At 45.3% G+C, this 17446-nt stretch overlaps 1 protein-coding gene across 1 annotated transcript in view; it reads left to right on the top strand.

Annotated features, from left to right (window-relative positions):
• Window positions 1-17446, top strand: part of SLC24A3 (solute carrier family 24 member 3) — a 677514-nt gene that overhangs the window by 590107 nt on the left and 69961 nt on the right. Inside the window, exons 8-9 of the mRNA XM_049870001.1 lie at window positions 5392-5417; window positions 14681-14734. Of these exons, the coding sequence (XP_049725958.1) occupies window positions 5392-5417; window positions 14681-14734 (80 nt within the window). The remainder of the gene's footprint in view (window positions 1-5391; window positions 5418-14680; window positions 14735-17446) is intronic.

Below are 17446 nucleotides of genomic sequence, written 5' to 3' on the forward strand. Positions count from 1 at the left end.
GGTGATTATAATACAGGCTGTGAATTCTTAGATTTAGCAATTTGGCAGCCCCTGCTTCCCCATCATAATTCCCAGTGAGCAGACCCAGGGACTGACATGTCAGTGTTGAACCAGCCACCAGCCTGTCAGCTCAGCAGGGAGGGCCTCTGCCCAGCCTCTCCTCCCACCTCCACCCTGGGGTAATCCCTGGCTTATCTTTTTCCCTACATCTTGAGCCCGTTACTCCTTTAGGGGTTCTCTGAGATGCTCTGACGTCCAGGAATTCGCCTTGCCTGATGTAAGCCTGTTTTGCTTGGAAGATTCTAGACACAGGACTGAAAAACTGGTTTCCATGGTACCCAACTGTTTCTCTGAGGCCTGGAGGGAAAGAGTGCTTTTTTCAAGTTCACTCCTGTCTGTTAACATTTGGCTCAGCTGTGGAGCATGCGGGAACCTTAGGGAGCAGCCAAGGGTAGCTTTGGATGAGCTCCAACTGGACCAGAGAGCAGGTCCCCTGACCAGCCCGTGCTTAGCAAAGCTGGGGCCCAGGTATGGGTTAGCACACCTGTGTGGTCTCTGGGCAGTCACGGCACTGGCCCCACACACAGGAGCAGAGCATAGACAGAACAGCAGCTCACCTAGCACATGTTCTCCAACCCCAACAGGAAAAGGGCTGGGTCAGCTCCAAAGGCCACAAGTGCAGATCACTAGAGGCAGCGTGCCTCAGAACATCACCTGGCCCAGGACAGCTGTGGGTTTACTGAGGCTATTTCAAGAGGCTGTCTGTCCTGGGGTGCTTCCCCTCCTTTCAGGAGATTTAATGGAGCTTCGAAAAAGGAATTGGACTGACCTCACTCCAACTTCACCACCTTGGCAGTTGGGTTAGCCTTGGGCCAGGGCTAGAACGTGAGCGCCACCTAGTGGTGACTGTATGAAACGGGGTGCAGTTTCTTGTTCTACACCAAAAACAAAAAACACTGTTGCCTTTGACTAGATTCTGACTCATAGCAACCCTATAGGACAAAGTGGAACTGCCCCATAGGGTTTCCAAGGAGTCCCTGGAGGGTTCAAACTGCAGACCTTTTGGGTTAGCAGCCGAGCTCTTAACCACTAGGCCACCAGGTTTTCTGTTTTAGACAAACAAGCCCAAGTAATTTTAAGTTTTCTTCTACACTAGTAATATTGTGGGAGCCCTGGTGCCACAGTGTTTAAGAGCTCGGCTGCTAACCAGAATGTCGACAGTTGAAATCCAGTAGCTGCTGTTTGGAAACCCTCTGGGGGCAGTCCCACTCTGTCCTACGGGGTCTCTGTGAGTCAGAACTGACTTGACGGCACCTAACAATAATAGTAATATTGCCATGACGAGTGGGGAAGTTGTTATTTTACCCTCAGATAAAACATTAAAATACAGAGAGATGAGCAGCTCTTAAGAGAATTACACACAGTAAAATCTGTAAGGAGTACCAAATCCATCCTCGCAAGGACAAGGGAGAGCAACGCTCCGTTTGTCATTCTCAGATTTTCAGACAGAGCGGTTCTCATGCTGTCAGGAGGGTCCTGCCATGCAGACAGTGCCACTGTCCTCAGAGTCAGGCCTTTAAGGGGTGACAGCAGCCCTGGTGGTATGCTGGTTGGGCGCTCACCTGCTAACCCAAAGCTCAGCGGTTCCAATCCACCAGCCGCTCCTTGGAAACCCCATGGGGCAGCTCTACTCTCTCCTGTCGGGTGGATCTGAGTCAGAATTGACTGGACGGCAGCAGGTTTGGCTTTCGGTTTAAGAGGTGACAATGAGCTGCACCACCGCCTCCCGCCCCACCACCGTATCCTCGGGGCCAGCTGATGGCCCTCCCAGTCACGAGCTTCTCACGATAAACAAGCCTGTTTCCATTTACATTTTCCTTTAAAGGCCTTATTTCTAGTTTCTGTCATCAGTTTTCTTATTCTTTTCTGAAGCCTGTGATTTTCTCTACACAATCCTGTCAAAGTAGAGGGATAAAAAACAAACTGTGTTTGTCAAGTGAATAAGTCAGGCACAGACGGACGAATACTGTGGGATCCTGCTTATATGAAATATCTAAAATAGGCAAGTGCCTAGAGACCAAAGTTTATTGGTGGTTACCAGGGGCAGGTGGGCAAGGAGAAGGGGGGGATACAAATCAGTCTTAGAAGAAATACAACCAGAATACGCCTTAGAAGTGAGGGTGGCAAGACTTCAGCTTGCTTACTTTGAGCATGTCATCAGGAAATATCAATTCCTAGACAAAGACATCATGTTTGGTCAAGCAGAGAGTCAGTGAACATGAGGGACTCGTCCAATAACACGGACTAACAAAATTCCCACAACAAATGCACTCAAACATACCAGCCGTCAGGAAGATGGCACGGGGCCGGACCACATTTCCTTCTGTTACACGTAAGGTCCCGTGATTCAGAGCTTGACTTGACCAACAACAACAGCAAACTGTTAAGAGCAATTGAGTTTCTGATAAGGGTGATGAGAAACATCTTGAAATAGGTAATAGTGATGGTAGCATAACATGGTAAACATAATCCATGTCACTAACTTGTACACTTAAAATGATTAAAATAGCAAACTTTATATATACATATATGCATAGATTTTATTGTGGTGATATAGATAGATAGGTCTATATATATATAAATATATATCTCTCTATATGTAGATATATCTCCACCATAAAATTGAAAAACAAACAAAAAAACTGTCTGCTCATTCACCACCGGGTACCTGAGGCCTCCTGGCCATGTGGAGGCCTCCTCCCATGAAGTCCTGTGTTCTCGAGGGCCAGCGATAGGGGCAGCGTCTTGCCAGGCAGAGAGAAGGGAAGACTCCATTTGTTGTTTGCATGTTTTCAGGTCTCTACAAGTTGTTAGTCCTTGTAGTGCAATCATCTGTGTTTCTATATCCGGGTCCGCCGCCTCCCTGAGCCTAATCCCCAGACCCACCTCCCTGGCCATCACATCCTCTTGAGTTTGGGTTCCTGGTGCTTTGGCCTTAATTGTTTATCTTGTCCAATCTCATCGTGGTCTGACCACCCTTCCTCTGGTTTCTTGCGTTCCCTGTAAATTCTGTAGTCAGTTTTGGGTCCCTTGTACATTTAAGCCCATCCTCAATTTTTTTTTTTTTTTTCCACTGATGTGATCACTGGAAAAATCAATAGTTAAAACTGTATTGGCTCCAGAGCTGATTTCTCGAGCACACAAACTGGGTGCTTTCTCCCAGGGCGAACGGACTTCAAGTGTCCCCCTTTGCAGGGGCTATGCCCCACCATCAACAGGGCCACACCGAATAAAAGCTACCTAAAAGCTGCCTTAAGGAACCCTGGTGGCGCAATGGGTAAGCTACCAACCAAAAGGTTGGAGGTTCAAACCCACACAGCAGCTCTCCCGGAGAAAGACCTGGTGATCTGCTTCTGTAAAGATTACAGCCAAGAAAACCCTGTGCGGCAGAAGCGACACAACGGCACCCAGCCACAGCAACACAAGCTGCTTGAGTGTTGTGTATTATTGCCTGCCTGCTCTGATCAGACAAAATTAAATTGGCCTCTCTAATAAACTCTTTATGCTATCTTGTGTTCTCTCAAGTGGTTACGAATTGATTGTTCCAGCCCACTACCAAAGACTAATATTGAATTAATTTCAATTACTAGGAAAGGTTTTCCATCTTCAATCACTTGGTCTGTTTGACGACTTCTGAGCAAGTTTTTAAAAGCTAGTGATTATACACGAAGAGCTGGGAGTTCCTTCCAGGGAGGGGATTCCACATCACCCAACGTGGACTCTGTGATTGCTTCTTTTATTTACTCATTTTTAATCCTCTTTCCCTTCTTCTGGTTTAGCATTTTCACCCAAGTGTCAACTTGTTGACTCTGGTAACAAAGACAAAAGTAAAAAATATGACAACAACAAGGTCTCCTTCAATGGCTTGTTAGAAAAGCAAGTCATGAAGAAGCATGGCTTCTTCCCTGTCAACCTCTCCCTTGGACCTTCATGATAACTGGGGTGCATTGCTTAGGTGTGCCTTGTGAGCCAGACCCTTCTCTTCTTTGAGGCTCTCTGTCCACCTCTACACAGCTGATGCCATACTACTCACTGGGGACTGAGGCGATGTCGCGGCATTGGCAGAGTCCACCTCTCCACACACTGTAACAACGCTTTACACCCAGGTTGTCCTGCAAGTGTCCACCTTAGAGTCTCCAGGGAGCCATGCCTCTGAAGGGAAGCCACTCATAGAGATGGGCATACACAAAGCAGCCACGTTTCATGAATGTAGAAATGAAGTGCTGTGAACCATGCCCTCCTCTTCCTGCCTGAATTAAATATAGGTGTTCCTACTGGGTTTGAGCAACGCACCATCTAGACAGGTAAGTCGTGTCATGAAAAGAGCAACCAGTTGGGAGCTGGGGCCTGAGTCTAGAACTAACTCGTATGTATCAAAGGGTCTGGCTATATAACTCCCCCCTCCCCCCCGCCAAAGCGAGAAGTGATTTTAGTTGGCGTATGGATTAGGGGTTAAATAAGTGAAATCCTGTTGTGAGCTAGTTATTCCCTCTGTATTTTCTTTCCATCCTAATTGATGAGGAGAAGACCTAAGTTTGGTGCTTGTGTGTCTTTCGCCAGCTGTGACTGGTACTAATCTCCTTCCTGAACAAGAGGCCAGGTCTGTGGCCCAGGGCTTGAGAAGCCAGCAGTGTGCAGCCAGAGTTCTCAAACACTGTTGGCTTATGTTGCGTTTGTTCTCCAGAGTCGCCTTCTATGCATGGCAATTTATGCTGCTTTTCTACTTCTGGTTGTGATGTAAAGTTTGCTCTGAAAATAAATTACATTGAGGAAGCCAAAAATAGGTCAATTGAAGGAAAACTTTTGAGCACATCAAAGTTCAATCGCTTGTATTAGAAGTGTGAAGGTGCCACAAAGTGCACGGAGCTGTGGAAGAATCTCACAGGTGGCACACACGTGTTGGTGTTTGGAAGTCCCACAGTGCTCCTACATCCCCACTGGTATCTATGATTCTGCAACGCATCGTACTTCACAAGGCAGGCTGGTGGCACTTCCCCGTCACTCCACTGTTGGGTGGAAATTGACGAAGGATGGAATTACCTGTTGCTTCTTCCCTTCACAATAGCCCTACCAGTCTGTATCAAGGCCTCCTCCCACTGACACTGAATGAAGACTAAACACGTACAGAGGGGAGCTTACCCACCCAAAAAACCACAGATGCCTTTTATTCCAGACCAGTCCAACCCTGCCTACCACCATACCAGCAACTCGGATGGACAACTTGCCATCCTCAACCACGCTGTGTGTTTGTGAGTGTGTGAGTGTGTGTGTGCATGTGTGTGTCTACATGTGTGTCTAATCTATGCTTTTTTTTTTTTTTTTTTTCTGCAGTTCATTTACGATGAAAAAGTTTCCTGGTAAGTACCTCTTTCCTCCTTCCCTCTAATTTCCCCTTGTTATGTTGCCAAGCCAAATATATTGAAGACTCAAGTCAGAGTTGAGAGAAAGGGAAAATTCATGAAGGTTTGGAACAACGAGAACTTCTTGAGAACCCTCTGTCCACCTCAACAAGGAAACGAAATTAGCTTTCGGCATAGAGACCTCTTCTCTTGGGTGAGGATGGCGGGAGCAGGCGTTCCTTGTGGGATCCTAATATCCAGGTGTCTTTTCATCCAAGTTAGACGTCGTGACTGAGCTGTGCCTTTCTACAGCCAGCCGTTTGCTAGGCCATTATTAAAATCGGACAGATAGTTTCAAATTGTGCCCCAAACCACACCTCCATATTCCAAATCCCAGGTGTATCTAAGGAAGCCAGAGGCACTTGAGCAGCCCTTGGCCCATTAAAGTTCTGCCTGGCCTTAAAAAAGACCTTAGAGCTCTGAAAAATGAGCGTTTTTTTGTTTTGTTTTGTTTTTTTTAAGAAAATTTTGCCCAAGCTAAATAAATGAGAAGACATTTGTATTTGGGCCAACCGTGCAAATCTCCATTTTTGAGATGGGTTCTGAGCAAGGAAGCATGTTAGAAATGGAAAGAGAAATGGACTGCGTGGTGCAGCCTCATCACTTTGTTTCAAGTACCTGATCTGTAGAAGTAGAGTAATATGAAAGACCATCCCGGGGGTTGGTGCAGCACTGGTGGTGGACAACCTGCAGGGTGTTGTTAAAAGCTAAGAATGAGCTAGAAGAAGCAGAGAGTCCACAGGCTTCCCTTTTAGCGACAAGGAGTGCTCATTGTTTGTTGGAGTGGCCTGAGGACGAGTACCACCGGTTGCCACGGAGTCGAGTCTGGCTCATGACAGCCCCATGTGCGTCAGAGTAGAACTGTGCTCCACAAAATTTTCAATGACTGGTTTTTCAGAAGAAGATCACCAGGCCTTTCTTCTGAGGCACCGTTGTGTGGACTCAAACCTCCAACCTTTCAGTTAGCAGCCAAACGTGGTAACCATTTGTATCACCCAGGGCCTCCTCTGTTGTTTTCAGAATTTTGGGGGCAGGGGGCACTGATGATAAATGTTACGTGTTATTCCAGGGTATGAAGAATGTTTGCTAACTATCTCTCTCTTCTGTCCAAGAGGGAAGATGAGGAGGCAGGTAGGAGAGTTTGCTTTAAGATGCATAATCTCCATATTGACTCATAAAAATAGAAAGGAAGTATTTTTTGAGTAACAGTGACTCATAGGCTGAAAGCGACTGACATGCCCAGAACATGCAGGTTGGAGTTGAGGGAGAGACTCCTTGTGGCATTGTCCTGGACGTGGCCACCAGAGTGGTGACACCCCCTCATGTCACTGAGGACTAAGTGCAGCACAAGGAAACTCCCAGAAGCATTCTCGCTCAAACTGATAGCACGGTTAGCCCCAATACTGCCCTGCTGAGCAGATCGTGGAGCTGAAGTGTGGCCAAATGTTCATTCTCTTTGCTAATGATGCTGCTATAAAGGTAAATAAGTTATGATCACAGTTGATCTCAGAAATTTTTCTGCTGCTTTTGTGCAGAGAAACACTCAGAAGGAACACCCAGGAGTGGTTTACTGTCCGTCTTGGAGGGGGCTTTCTTTTCTACCAACTCCCTGGCATTGCTGGATTAAAAGTCTTCGTGATAAGCCTATTTTGGTCCTGACCGTCAACAGAGTGTGGAAATTATGGAACAAAATCATTAATATCACACGCAAGTAAAATTTTGCTGAATATAATTCAAAAATGGTTGCAGCAGTACATTGACAGGGAACTGCCAGAAGGCCAGAAGTTCAAATTGGATTCAAAAGAGGACATAGAATGAGCGATATCATAGCTGATGTCACGTGGATCTTGGCTGAAATCAGAGAATAACGGAAAGATGTTTACCTGTGTTTTACTGACTGTGCAAAAGCATTCGCCTATGTGGATCATGACGAATTATGGATAATGTTGTGAAGAGTGGGAATTCCAGAACACTTAACTATTCTCTTGAAGAGCCTGTACATAGACCAAGAGGTACTTGTTTGAACAGAGCATGGGGATATTGCATTGTTAAAAATCCGGCAAGGTGTGCATCAAGGTTGAATCTGTTCACCATACCTATTCAATCTGCATGCTAAGCAAATAATCCAAGAAGTTGGACTATATGAATAAGAATGAGGCATCAGAGTTGGAGGAAGACTCATTAACAACCTGCGTTATGCCGATGAAACCTTGCACACTGAGAATGAAGCGGACTTGAAGCACTTACTGACGAAAATCAAAGACTACAGCCTTCAGTATGGATTACACCTCAACATAAAGAAAACAAAAATCCTCACAGCTGGACCAGTAAGCAACATCATGTTAAACAGAGAAAATATTGAAGTTGTCAAGGATTTCATTTTACTTGGATCCGTAATTAATGCCCAAGGAAGCAGCAGTCAAGAAATCAGATGACGTATTGCATTGGGCAAATCTGCTACAAAAGACCTCTTTAAAGTGTTAAAAAGCAAAGATGTCACCTTGAGAACTAAGGTGTGCCTGACCCAAGCCATGGTATTTTCAATCGCCTCATATGTGTGGGAAAGCTAGACAACGAATAAGGAAGACTGAAGAAGAATCGATGCCTTTGAGTTATGGCATTGGCAAAGAATACTGAATGTACCATGGACTACCAGAAGAAAGAAATCTGTCTTGGAAGAAGTGCAGACAGAATGCTCCTTGGAAGCAAGGATTGTAAGACTTCATCTCACATACTTTGGACATGTTATCAGGAGGGACAAGTCCCTGGAGAAGGACATCATGCTTGGTAAAGTAGAGGGTCAGTGAAGAAGAGGAAGACCCTCAATGAGATGGATTGACACAGTAGCTACAACCATGGCTCAAACATAGCAATGATTGTGTGGATGGCACAGGACCGGACAGCGTTTCTTTCTGTTGTACATAGGGTCAGTATGAGTCAGAATTGACTAGACAGCATCTGACAACAGCAACAGCCTCTAGATATCTGGTAGGATATTTTAGATGTTATGGAGCAAGAAAGGGACAGTCTATCTCCCTTTCATTCAGAAGGCCAGACCTCCTGTGACATTAGGTGACCCAGTCCTGGGGTCGAGCCCCGAGACTTCTGAAGGTTCCAGATTCTGTGTGGTGACAGACAGGGGAGCCCCAGGCCTGCACACCAGCGCTCCTCTGCAGCGAGCTATGGGGAAGGGCCCGGGGCCCAGGTATACATGAGTTGCAAATTCCTGGAAAGTTTTGTTCTGTCTGGCCTGAGTCATAAATTGAGCGTGGTGGTTGCTTCACGGGAACAACTGGGGGGTGGGTGGCTTTCGAGGCACCAGAATAGCATCGTTCCGAGTGTGGGCTGCTACGTAATTACTGTCATTGTGTGGACAGCTGATGGAGAGAATTTTTCGCATGAGTGGGACTGAGAAATGAATGTTTGTGGCACAAGCTGGTAACTGCTTTAGAACTTCCAGGGCTTTTAACTCCTAGCTTGACAGATGCCAAGTATAGTAAAGTTTAAGACATTTTTCACCGTTCACATCGCCTGCCTTCTTACCCAGCCAGTCATGAGCACTCATTTTGTTGAGAGGGTTTGTCTAAGAGCAGGTTTATCTGAATTTATCTTTTAAAAGCAGATTCTTCAATTCGCAATCAAAGAACAGTAATGTTTCAACAATACTTTAAAGCAGTGAATTCAGTTCCTTGCCATAGAACGTTTCCAGTGTGTCCTAGAGATTCCAAGGCAGGTGACTGATTCACTCCAAATCTTCAAAGGGAAACTAATTTCAATTGTGTTTATTTTGAAAGTAGAGTACTGTTTAGGAGGAAGTTAGCTTTGTTAAATAGAAATACACACGGACAAGTCATCCCAATTGTACACATTTTAGATTCCTTCACCATCCCTGATTCAGCATTCTGAAATAAGTCACATCCAACTGACAAGTGGTGGCTGGTAATCAGGAATGCTTTTAGCAGCAGGTAATAGAAAAACCAGCTACAGTGGGTTAGCAAATAATGATTTACTTTTCTCACATAACAAGTACAGCAGATGTAGGTCACTGGATGGCTATGCGTTTCTCTAATGGTCCCAAGATAGCTGCTGTAATTCCAGCCATGAAATATATATTGAAGGCAAGAAGAAGGAAGAAGCTCTGTCATTTTACTCAGCATCCTTCACTTTATGTCTCATTGGTCACATTGGAGTTTGCTTTAACCAATAAGTGACCAGGGGGAATAGAATAACAACTTCAGAACAATCATTATTCATCCCCTGGACCAGGGAGTGAGATCAAGATGTCTCCACCTGCTGCCACAACATAGTGGGTTCTATTCGCAGGCAAGATGCAACAGAATATCACTTGGGATCTTTCAGTTATGTACCTCCCCCAAAAGTCATTTCAAATCAGAAGGCATCCAAGATCTAACCTGTCTTAGGCTGGGTTCTCTAGAGAAGCACAACCAGTAAAGCATATAAATATATATAGAGAAAGATTTCTATCAAAGAAACAACTCACAAGATTATAGAGGCTGGAACGTCCAAAGTCCATGGATTAAGATAGCTTCTCCCAATTCACGTAGCCACAGGGGCTAGTGAACCCAAGATCAGCAGGTTGGAGAGCAGGGCTCCCACTCTCAGGCTATGAATATCGACAAATTCCAAGATTGGCAGGCAAGACCGAAAGGCTTCTCCTGATTCACATAGCTGCGGGGTCTGGCGAACCAAGATTGGCAGGTCGGAGAGCAGGGCTCCACTCACAGGCTGTGAGGATCTACAGATCCGAAGACTGGCAGATAAGCTGATAGCTCAAGTCCCAAGAACAGGAGGTCAGATACACCAGAGGCAGCCTCAGGATCCAGAGAAAGCAAAAAGCCTGAACGTCTCCTTATATTTGGATGTAGGCCACACCCCCAAGGAAACTCCCTCTCAACTGATTGGCTGCTCACGACAGATCCCATCATGGGAGTGATCACATATAAACACTGAAAATCATGTCTCGGCCAAGTTGACACACAATCTTAACCATCACACAACTATTTGTATGCATGCTTCGACTGTGGGACGCATACAGAATCCATGACTCTAGCTAGTGAGGCCCATGATGCTGCAGAAGGACGTTGGATGTGTCTTCAGTGAGTCTGGAAGGCTGTTCAGGAGACTAAGGGGTTCAGAATGTCTTTATGTCTGCTTGAGTCTCAAGTTGTGACTTTGGAAGAGAAAAGAGACCCTGGGGACCCTATCTGGGAACTGTCTACCTGGACAGTGTTAGAGAACAAGACCACTGGTCTTGTCCTCCAGGCAGGAACAGAGAGCAGCCCTCCAATACTGTAAAGAACACTCCTGGGCAAAGGAACCATGGACCAGTTCGGAAGGTTCAGAATGGAAGTTTAAGGGAAGGGAAAAACAAATCCCAAATACACCACAAGCCTGAGTCCTTGGAGAAGAACTAGGGGAGGAGGGAGGGGAGAGTGTGGTCAGGAAGTGGAAGTGGTAGAGAAGACACCCAAATTCTAGGGGGAAATTCCAGGAAAGAAGGGACACAGCATGGATGACCTCAGAGGTCTAGACATGGATGCTGTCCAATTCAGCAACGATTCCCTAAGCACCTCCTGTATGTAGGCCCTGCTACTGCAAAAAAAAAACTAGGGACAAAGTCAAAACCAAGCATGGCCTGCAGGCTTGAGAGGAGGCAGTTGGTAGACATGTAATTGTGGGGCCAACCCTGGGACACATTGGAGGGGGACCCCAGCCAGCCTGGGGGTGGTGGGGGGAAGGCTTCACAGAGGAGCATTCGCCAAGGTTTGATGAGAAAACCATCACCCAGTGCCGTCGAGTCAATCAGGCAAAAAGTCAGAGGGCACAGCAGGTGTGGCAGGGAGGCCTCAGAGAGATGGCATGGTCCCTCTGGAGGAGGACTAGGGTGAGCTGAGTCTGGCACCAGCAAAGCCGGTTTGAGATTTCAACCAGAGCAGGGACCCCCCGGCCCCCCGCCACCCCATCTCACAGGCGTCTCTGGAGCTTGACAGAAGAGAGCCTAATCTGAATATTGCAATGAAAGGGCTTACTTTGAGGAAAAAGGTAAAAAAAAAAATCTAAAAAATTAGGAAGAGTATACCTGTTTACGAAGTGTTGGACTTTGTCAACCTAAACATAGTGTTTGTTGAAGTTTGTTGATTTTCTGGTCACTTCTCACTGCAGCTATGAGAATGTGTCTCAGCAATAACGTGACACCCCTTCAGATGATGGTTCAGAATTTTTTTCTCCTCTAACAGCTTACAATTCGAAGTCATTCATAACCTCTGACTGCAGAATTAATTCATAAATCACCAATCATTTCTGACAAACTGACTATAAAATGTGTTCCTCAAATCATATGAAAAAGAAGCATATTTTTTAAACAGGGAAATACTCTATGTTCCCAAATCAATGTATCTCTTTCAAAATGGGTGCTGTAAATAAAACCTCACTTTTCCCCACCACGTTTATGCAGCACATACGTGGGTTTTGGTAAGAATCACACTCTGGTTGTCGGAGGCCTTTTGCAACTGAAAATTGAAGTTTGAAGGAAGCGACAGCCGGCACGGATGGGGAGGAAGCAGAAATAGAGTTCAGGGCCAGTGAGAGGGAGGTCTTGGTGGAGAAGAGACAGTGATGCTCAAGGCTGGCTAAGGGCTGCTGTGCTCTGGTGAGAGAGGGCAGCCGAGGGACCGGTGGCCAAGGGTGTCTGTATGGGGAAAATCAGCATCAGGGAGTAGTTCTAAGTCTCCTGAAATGAGAAAATGGATAGCTGGGGCAGGTGGCAGGTATAAGGAGTGGTGTCAAGGGGCTGTTGGAAATAGCTGTTAGACAATAAGTACCGATCAATAAATATGCAGGATAATCACAAACTGTTTAAAGGACATGATCAGGGCCGTGTGATCCTAAGTGGAGGAGTGGTAGACAGGCAAGGCTTCTTGAAGGAGGTGACATTTAAGCTGATATCTGTGGGATAAAAGGGCCCAGCCAAGAGTGAGGCGAAGAGCATTTCTGGCAGAGGGAACAGCAAATGCAGAAGCTCCCAGGAAAGGGAAAGAGCTTGGGGTGTGCAAAGAAAAAGAGGCCACTGTGGTTGGAGCCAGGTAGGGTGGGAGGATGGCAGGAGATGAGGTGGAGAAGGAGGGAAGAGGACCAGCCTCTGTGGGGACAGGGGCGCCTGTTATTTTTTTCTCAAATATGTTGGAAAGCAATTGCAGAGTTCTAAGCAGAGAAATGGCATGATCCGGTAGCACTGCAGGGACCAGTTCAGAGGCTGGGGCTCAGGTAGAGGATGGAGGTAGCAGTAGTCCCTAGGGAGGACAGAAGCAGACAGAATCAGAAAATATTTTGGAGGTAGAGTCCTAATACAAGTGGGGATGAGGGACAAGAAGGGTTCCTTATTGATTTCTGGATTTGGGACTCATCTGGATGCGGGGTAGATGGCAAAGCCCCCAGCCAGACAGCGGGAATCAAGAATTCTTTTGGACTTGCATTTAGACTTCTGGTGGAGATGCCAGGAGACAGTTGGGCATATGAACCCACAGCTCAGGGGGAGGTGTGGAGTGGATGTGTAAATTGGGGGTCATTATCATGTACTTGGTATTTGTAGCTGTAGACCTGGATGAGACCACCTAGGAAGAAAGTGTAGGTTAAAAAAAAAAAAAAAAAAGAGGGTCAACCTTGAACTGAGGAAGTATAAGAGGCCAAAGGAGATGGCGAGAGAGAAGCTAGGGGTCCAGGAAAGTGTGCCTTCTAGGAAGCCAAGAGAAGAAAGTGTTTATGAAGTAGGGCAAGTGGCCAACTCTCAGATGCTGCCAAGAAATTGAGCCAGGTGACAGAGAACCATCCCTGGGTTTGTGTAGGTGGAGGTCACTGATGACCTTGGCAAGTGTGTTGTTTTGGTGATTGATGGATGGGGAAATTAGACTAGAGAAACCTGCCAAGCAAATGGGAGGCACAGAAGTAGGGTGTACCCAACTCTTTGAGAAGATATGCTGTGAGAGAAGCCAAGAAATACAGCAGACATTGGAGGGGTTCGACACCCTGGTTGCTTCTGTCAGGTGTGCATCATGAACACTTCCGATGATACACACCTGCTTGGCTGTGTTTAATGGGAGCGCGGTAGTTCATTGTGTGGACAGACTTCCCATCGTTCACTTACCCAGACCCCCATTTTACACCCATCTTGTTTGTTTCCAATTCTTTGCTTTTATAAACACCTTGTATGTGTATTCTTTTTTATATCCGACCAGATATTTCCCTAGGATAAGTTTCTAGACATGAAGTCTGAAAAGAGAATAGGAAGGATAAGCATAACTTGGAATTTCCTCATCGGGCCATTCTCCAGGACCCTTTCCTTGAAACAAAAATGACTCCCTCAATCACTTCATTTCAGTCTACAGCAAAAGGGAACATAGAAAACAAGTTACCTGTTTCTTTTACATGTAAGCTACTAAAATAGGAATTTGGAAACTGCAGTGGTGAAAGTTGTACAACATGATGAAGGCAATGAGCGTCGCTGAGATGTGTATGTAAGAAATGTTGAAATGGCAAGTCTTTTGTGATATATATACTTACGACAGTAGAAAGGAAATAGAAAACACTAAAAAAAAAAAAGAAGAAGAAAATTGTAGAAGTATTCAAATTATAAGAAGCTCAAGGTACATTCCAGTGGGTTCTGTTATTTCTTGCTTCCTCTACTTCAATTGTTTCCCACTTATTCGTTCTCCTCCTTCCTTTCATTGCCTTCCCTGACCAGTGCTCTGCTTCTGTCCTTCTCCGTATGTATAACTCCTGTGTATCCAGCAATCTTTCAGGTGCCCGTCAGTTCCTCTAGTTTGCCCTTTGTAAATATATCTAAATAATTTCAGTGAACGACTAAACTGTGGACAAATTTATAAGCATAGATCTACGTCCAGCAATACATATGACAGGCTTGCTGTGGTCAAGGAACTCTTAGATGCGCGAATAATAGAGAGGAAGAGGCATTTTACTTTTAGGTGGGAAACGAAGAGAAACACCATGGAAAACGTTATGCTGCACAGAAAGTGTCTGTAGACCAGGAAGTATCTATAACCAGCCTGCGAGTCTGCCTCGCCCTGGCCGCCCTTGGCAGATTTGACTGCTGTTCACATCAACGGTGTTTTTAAAGACTAGGTGGGTGTGTTTCCTGTCTGCCGATGGCGGCTTTTCTGAACTAACTGTTCTTGGTTTGTATGCAGGTGGGAGTCTTTAGTCCTTGTCCTGATGTATCTTATTTACATTGTCATCATGAAGTAAGTAAAACACTTTCATATTTTCTTTTCCCAAAATGGTTTCCTACCTTTAACATTAGTGATGATGTGCAAAGAGGAGCAAGGGTCGGGGGAGGAGGGTCTGATGGGTTTTTCACTGCATGTCATCACAGGCAAACTTGACACCCTTGGCAACCTGTTATGAATCACTGTAATTTGGGTAGTGCCCATAGCAATGACCCTTCCAGCCCATATGTGATGATGCAGTCAAAGCTTAAATGTTTCACTTGAGAAATCTCTAGAACCTTTGCCCCCTCTTCATGATCTGGCAACCTAGCTTTTACCTGGATTTCACTCTCTGTTCATAAAAAGAAAGTAGGTAACATGCTTCTATATAGAGTGAAGAAAGATGGGGACAAAGCTAGTTAAGAGGTGACTAAAGGCACAGATCAGGTATCTGTAGACTTCCATTATTCATATTGTATGACAAATTGCCCCCAAAATTTAATGGCTTAAAACCACAAACATGTATTACCTCGCAGTTTCTGAGAATCAAGAATCCACGAGTAGCTTAACTGCATGGTTCTAGCTCAGGGTCTCTCATGAGATGCAGTTAAGATGTTGGCCAGGGCTGCAGTCATCCTCTTGACTAGAGCTGGAGGATCACTTCCAAGATGGCACAGTCACATGGCTGGCAAGATGGTGCGGGCTATTGGCTAGCAGGCTCAGTTCCTCACCATGTGGACCTCTCCATAGGGCTGCTTGAGTGTCCTCCAAACATGGCAGCTGGCTTCCTCCAGAGCAAGTTATTCAAAAAAGAAAGCAAGAAAGAACCCACAATGCCTTCTATAATCTCCTCTCAGAAGTCAGGCACTATCACTTCTACCGTGTTCTGTTTATTAGAAGCAAATCACTAAGCCCGGTCTACACTCAGGGGGAAGGGAATTGGTCTTCACCTTTTGAAGTAAGGAGTTTTAAAGAATTTGTGGTTATACTTTAAAACCACCACATCATATGATTTTTTTGCTCCTGGAGTCTGGATAGCTAATCATTTGTATTAAGGACTATGTTGGTGATGTCTCTCATACTCTAGGGTAAAATACAAGAACTAGTACTGTGAACCTATCAGTTCGTCTTTTTACTAAATATCATTGATATGAGGAGTTGGTAAATAATGCAGGTATTCAGTAGTGTGGCTGCCAGCCCCCATGAGAGCTGTCCCTTTTCCTCCATATTAATCCATACTTGTCCCCAGCATATGTGATCATTGGTCTGATTGCCTTCTCTAGGAAGTAAGAAAGTAGAAAGCATCAGAAATTGCCAGTTTGGACATATCAGGTAGTGGTCTAGAATTGACATATCAAGTTTGTCTTGATTAATTCTGGCCACCTGTAACTGAGAGACATGAATGGTGACGGTAGGAGCTGGCTTGGCTGATATCCAGGGTGAGCTATAAGCCACCTGCTGCTAGCCTACTCCATATGGCACCCAACATTAGCCAGAAGAGCTGACTGCTGGTAAGCGTGCACCCTGTATATGGGTCTTGTTACTGGAGGAGGACATTTCCAGAGTTGGACCTTATCCAAACATAGCCTTGTGGTATGGAGTACTACCTCTGAGGTAAATGATGACGAAACCAGGTGCTTTTACAATCTAATCACTTTCCATTTAAAAATTCCAATACATGAGTTCCCAAGAAAACCAGAGTTTGCCCAGAGTCCTTCCAAAGTTTCTAGTCTTCAAAGGAAAAGTCTTGTTAATGAGTACAGCCGTCCTCTTTGTCTCTGACAGCAGAAACTATACAGTGAATCAGTACCACAGTGGCAAGGCCTCAAGCAATACACACATACTCCGTCAGTGTTTTGGGTTTGATTATTTAAGCTTCCATGAGTTTTTTGAGGCTCTGAGTTCGTGTTCCCAAAGAGTCAAGACTCTTCCCTTCCCTTTTGAAAAGGTGGACCAGTAAATCATCCCAAAATTATTCACTGAGTGCCTGCTACATGCCCAACATTGATCGTGGTCTTGAATTTGAATTTTAATGAAAGAGTGTTCCCTACTGACTTCTCACTTCCTCACAGTTCACCAAGGGCTTGATAGAATAAGGAGGTTTCTCCAAAAACAGATTCGGTCTAAAGGAAAGGAGGGCTGAGAAATTTTGCTGGTATGATTCTGTGACCATCACACCCCTGTACCAAGCCTTGCTAAAAACCCCCGAGTTATTGGCAAGGCACGCACGCAGGCGTTAAGGTAGCGCAATACCCAATTCCTCTCCTCTGTCCCAAACCATACCCATTGTCGAAGCTAATGAGGCGTGTTTCTGCTGATGCCCCAGCCTTACCAAGTCTCAGCTGTTTAGGCCAGCAGGATACAAACAAAATGTGGAATGGAAGCTACTGTGCTCGTGGAATTTTCTGCATAAATTCTGGTTCTAAGTTCTAAATTGAAACCTCTGCTCTTGAGCCCTCCCCCTCTGCACTCCGAGGCTTTGATCATTGGGTTTTACAAAATCTGATTTATAACATTGCATGCTTTACAATAAAACAGCTTCAGGGTGCAGGCACCCAATTTAAAACGCTCAATTAAAAATATAAAACAGCAGCAACAGTTAAGAACAGCATATATTAGAATAGCCGGCTCCTGGGTAGATGGCTTCAAAATAACTTTAAGCATTCTGTCTGCAGGTCAAAAACAAGATTGGTTTGGCCAGACAGGTAGAAACCTTAAGGGTACATGAGGCATACATGGTTTCTGTAC

Source organism: Elephas maximus, chromosome 25 (assembly GCF_024166365.1).
Source record: "Elephas maximus indicus isolate mEleMax1 chromosome 25, mEleMax1 primary haplotype, whole genome shotgun sequence".
NCBI lineage: Eukaryota > Metazoa > Chordata > Mammalia > Proboscidea > Elephantidae > Elephas > Elephas maximus.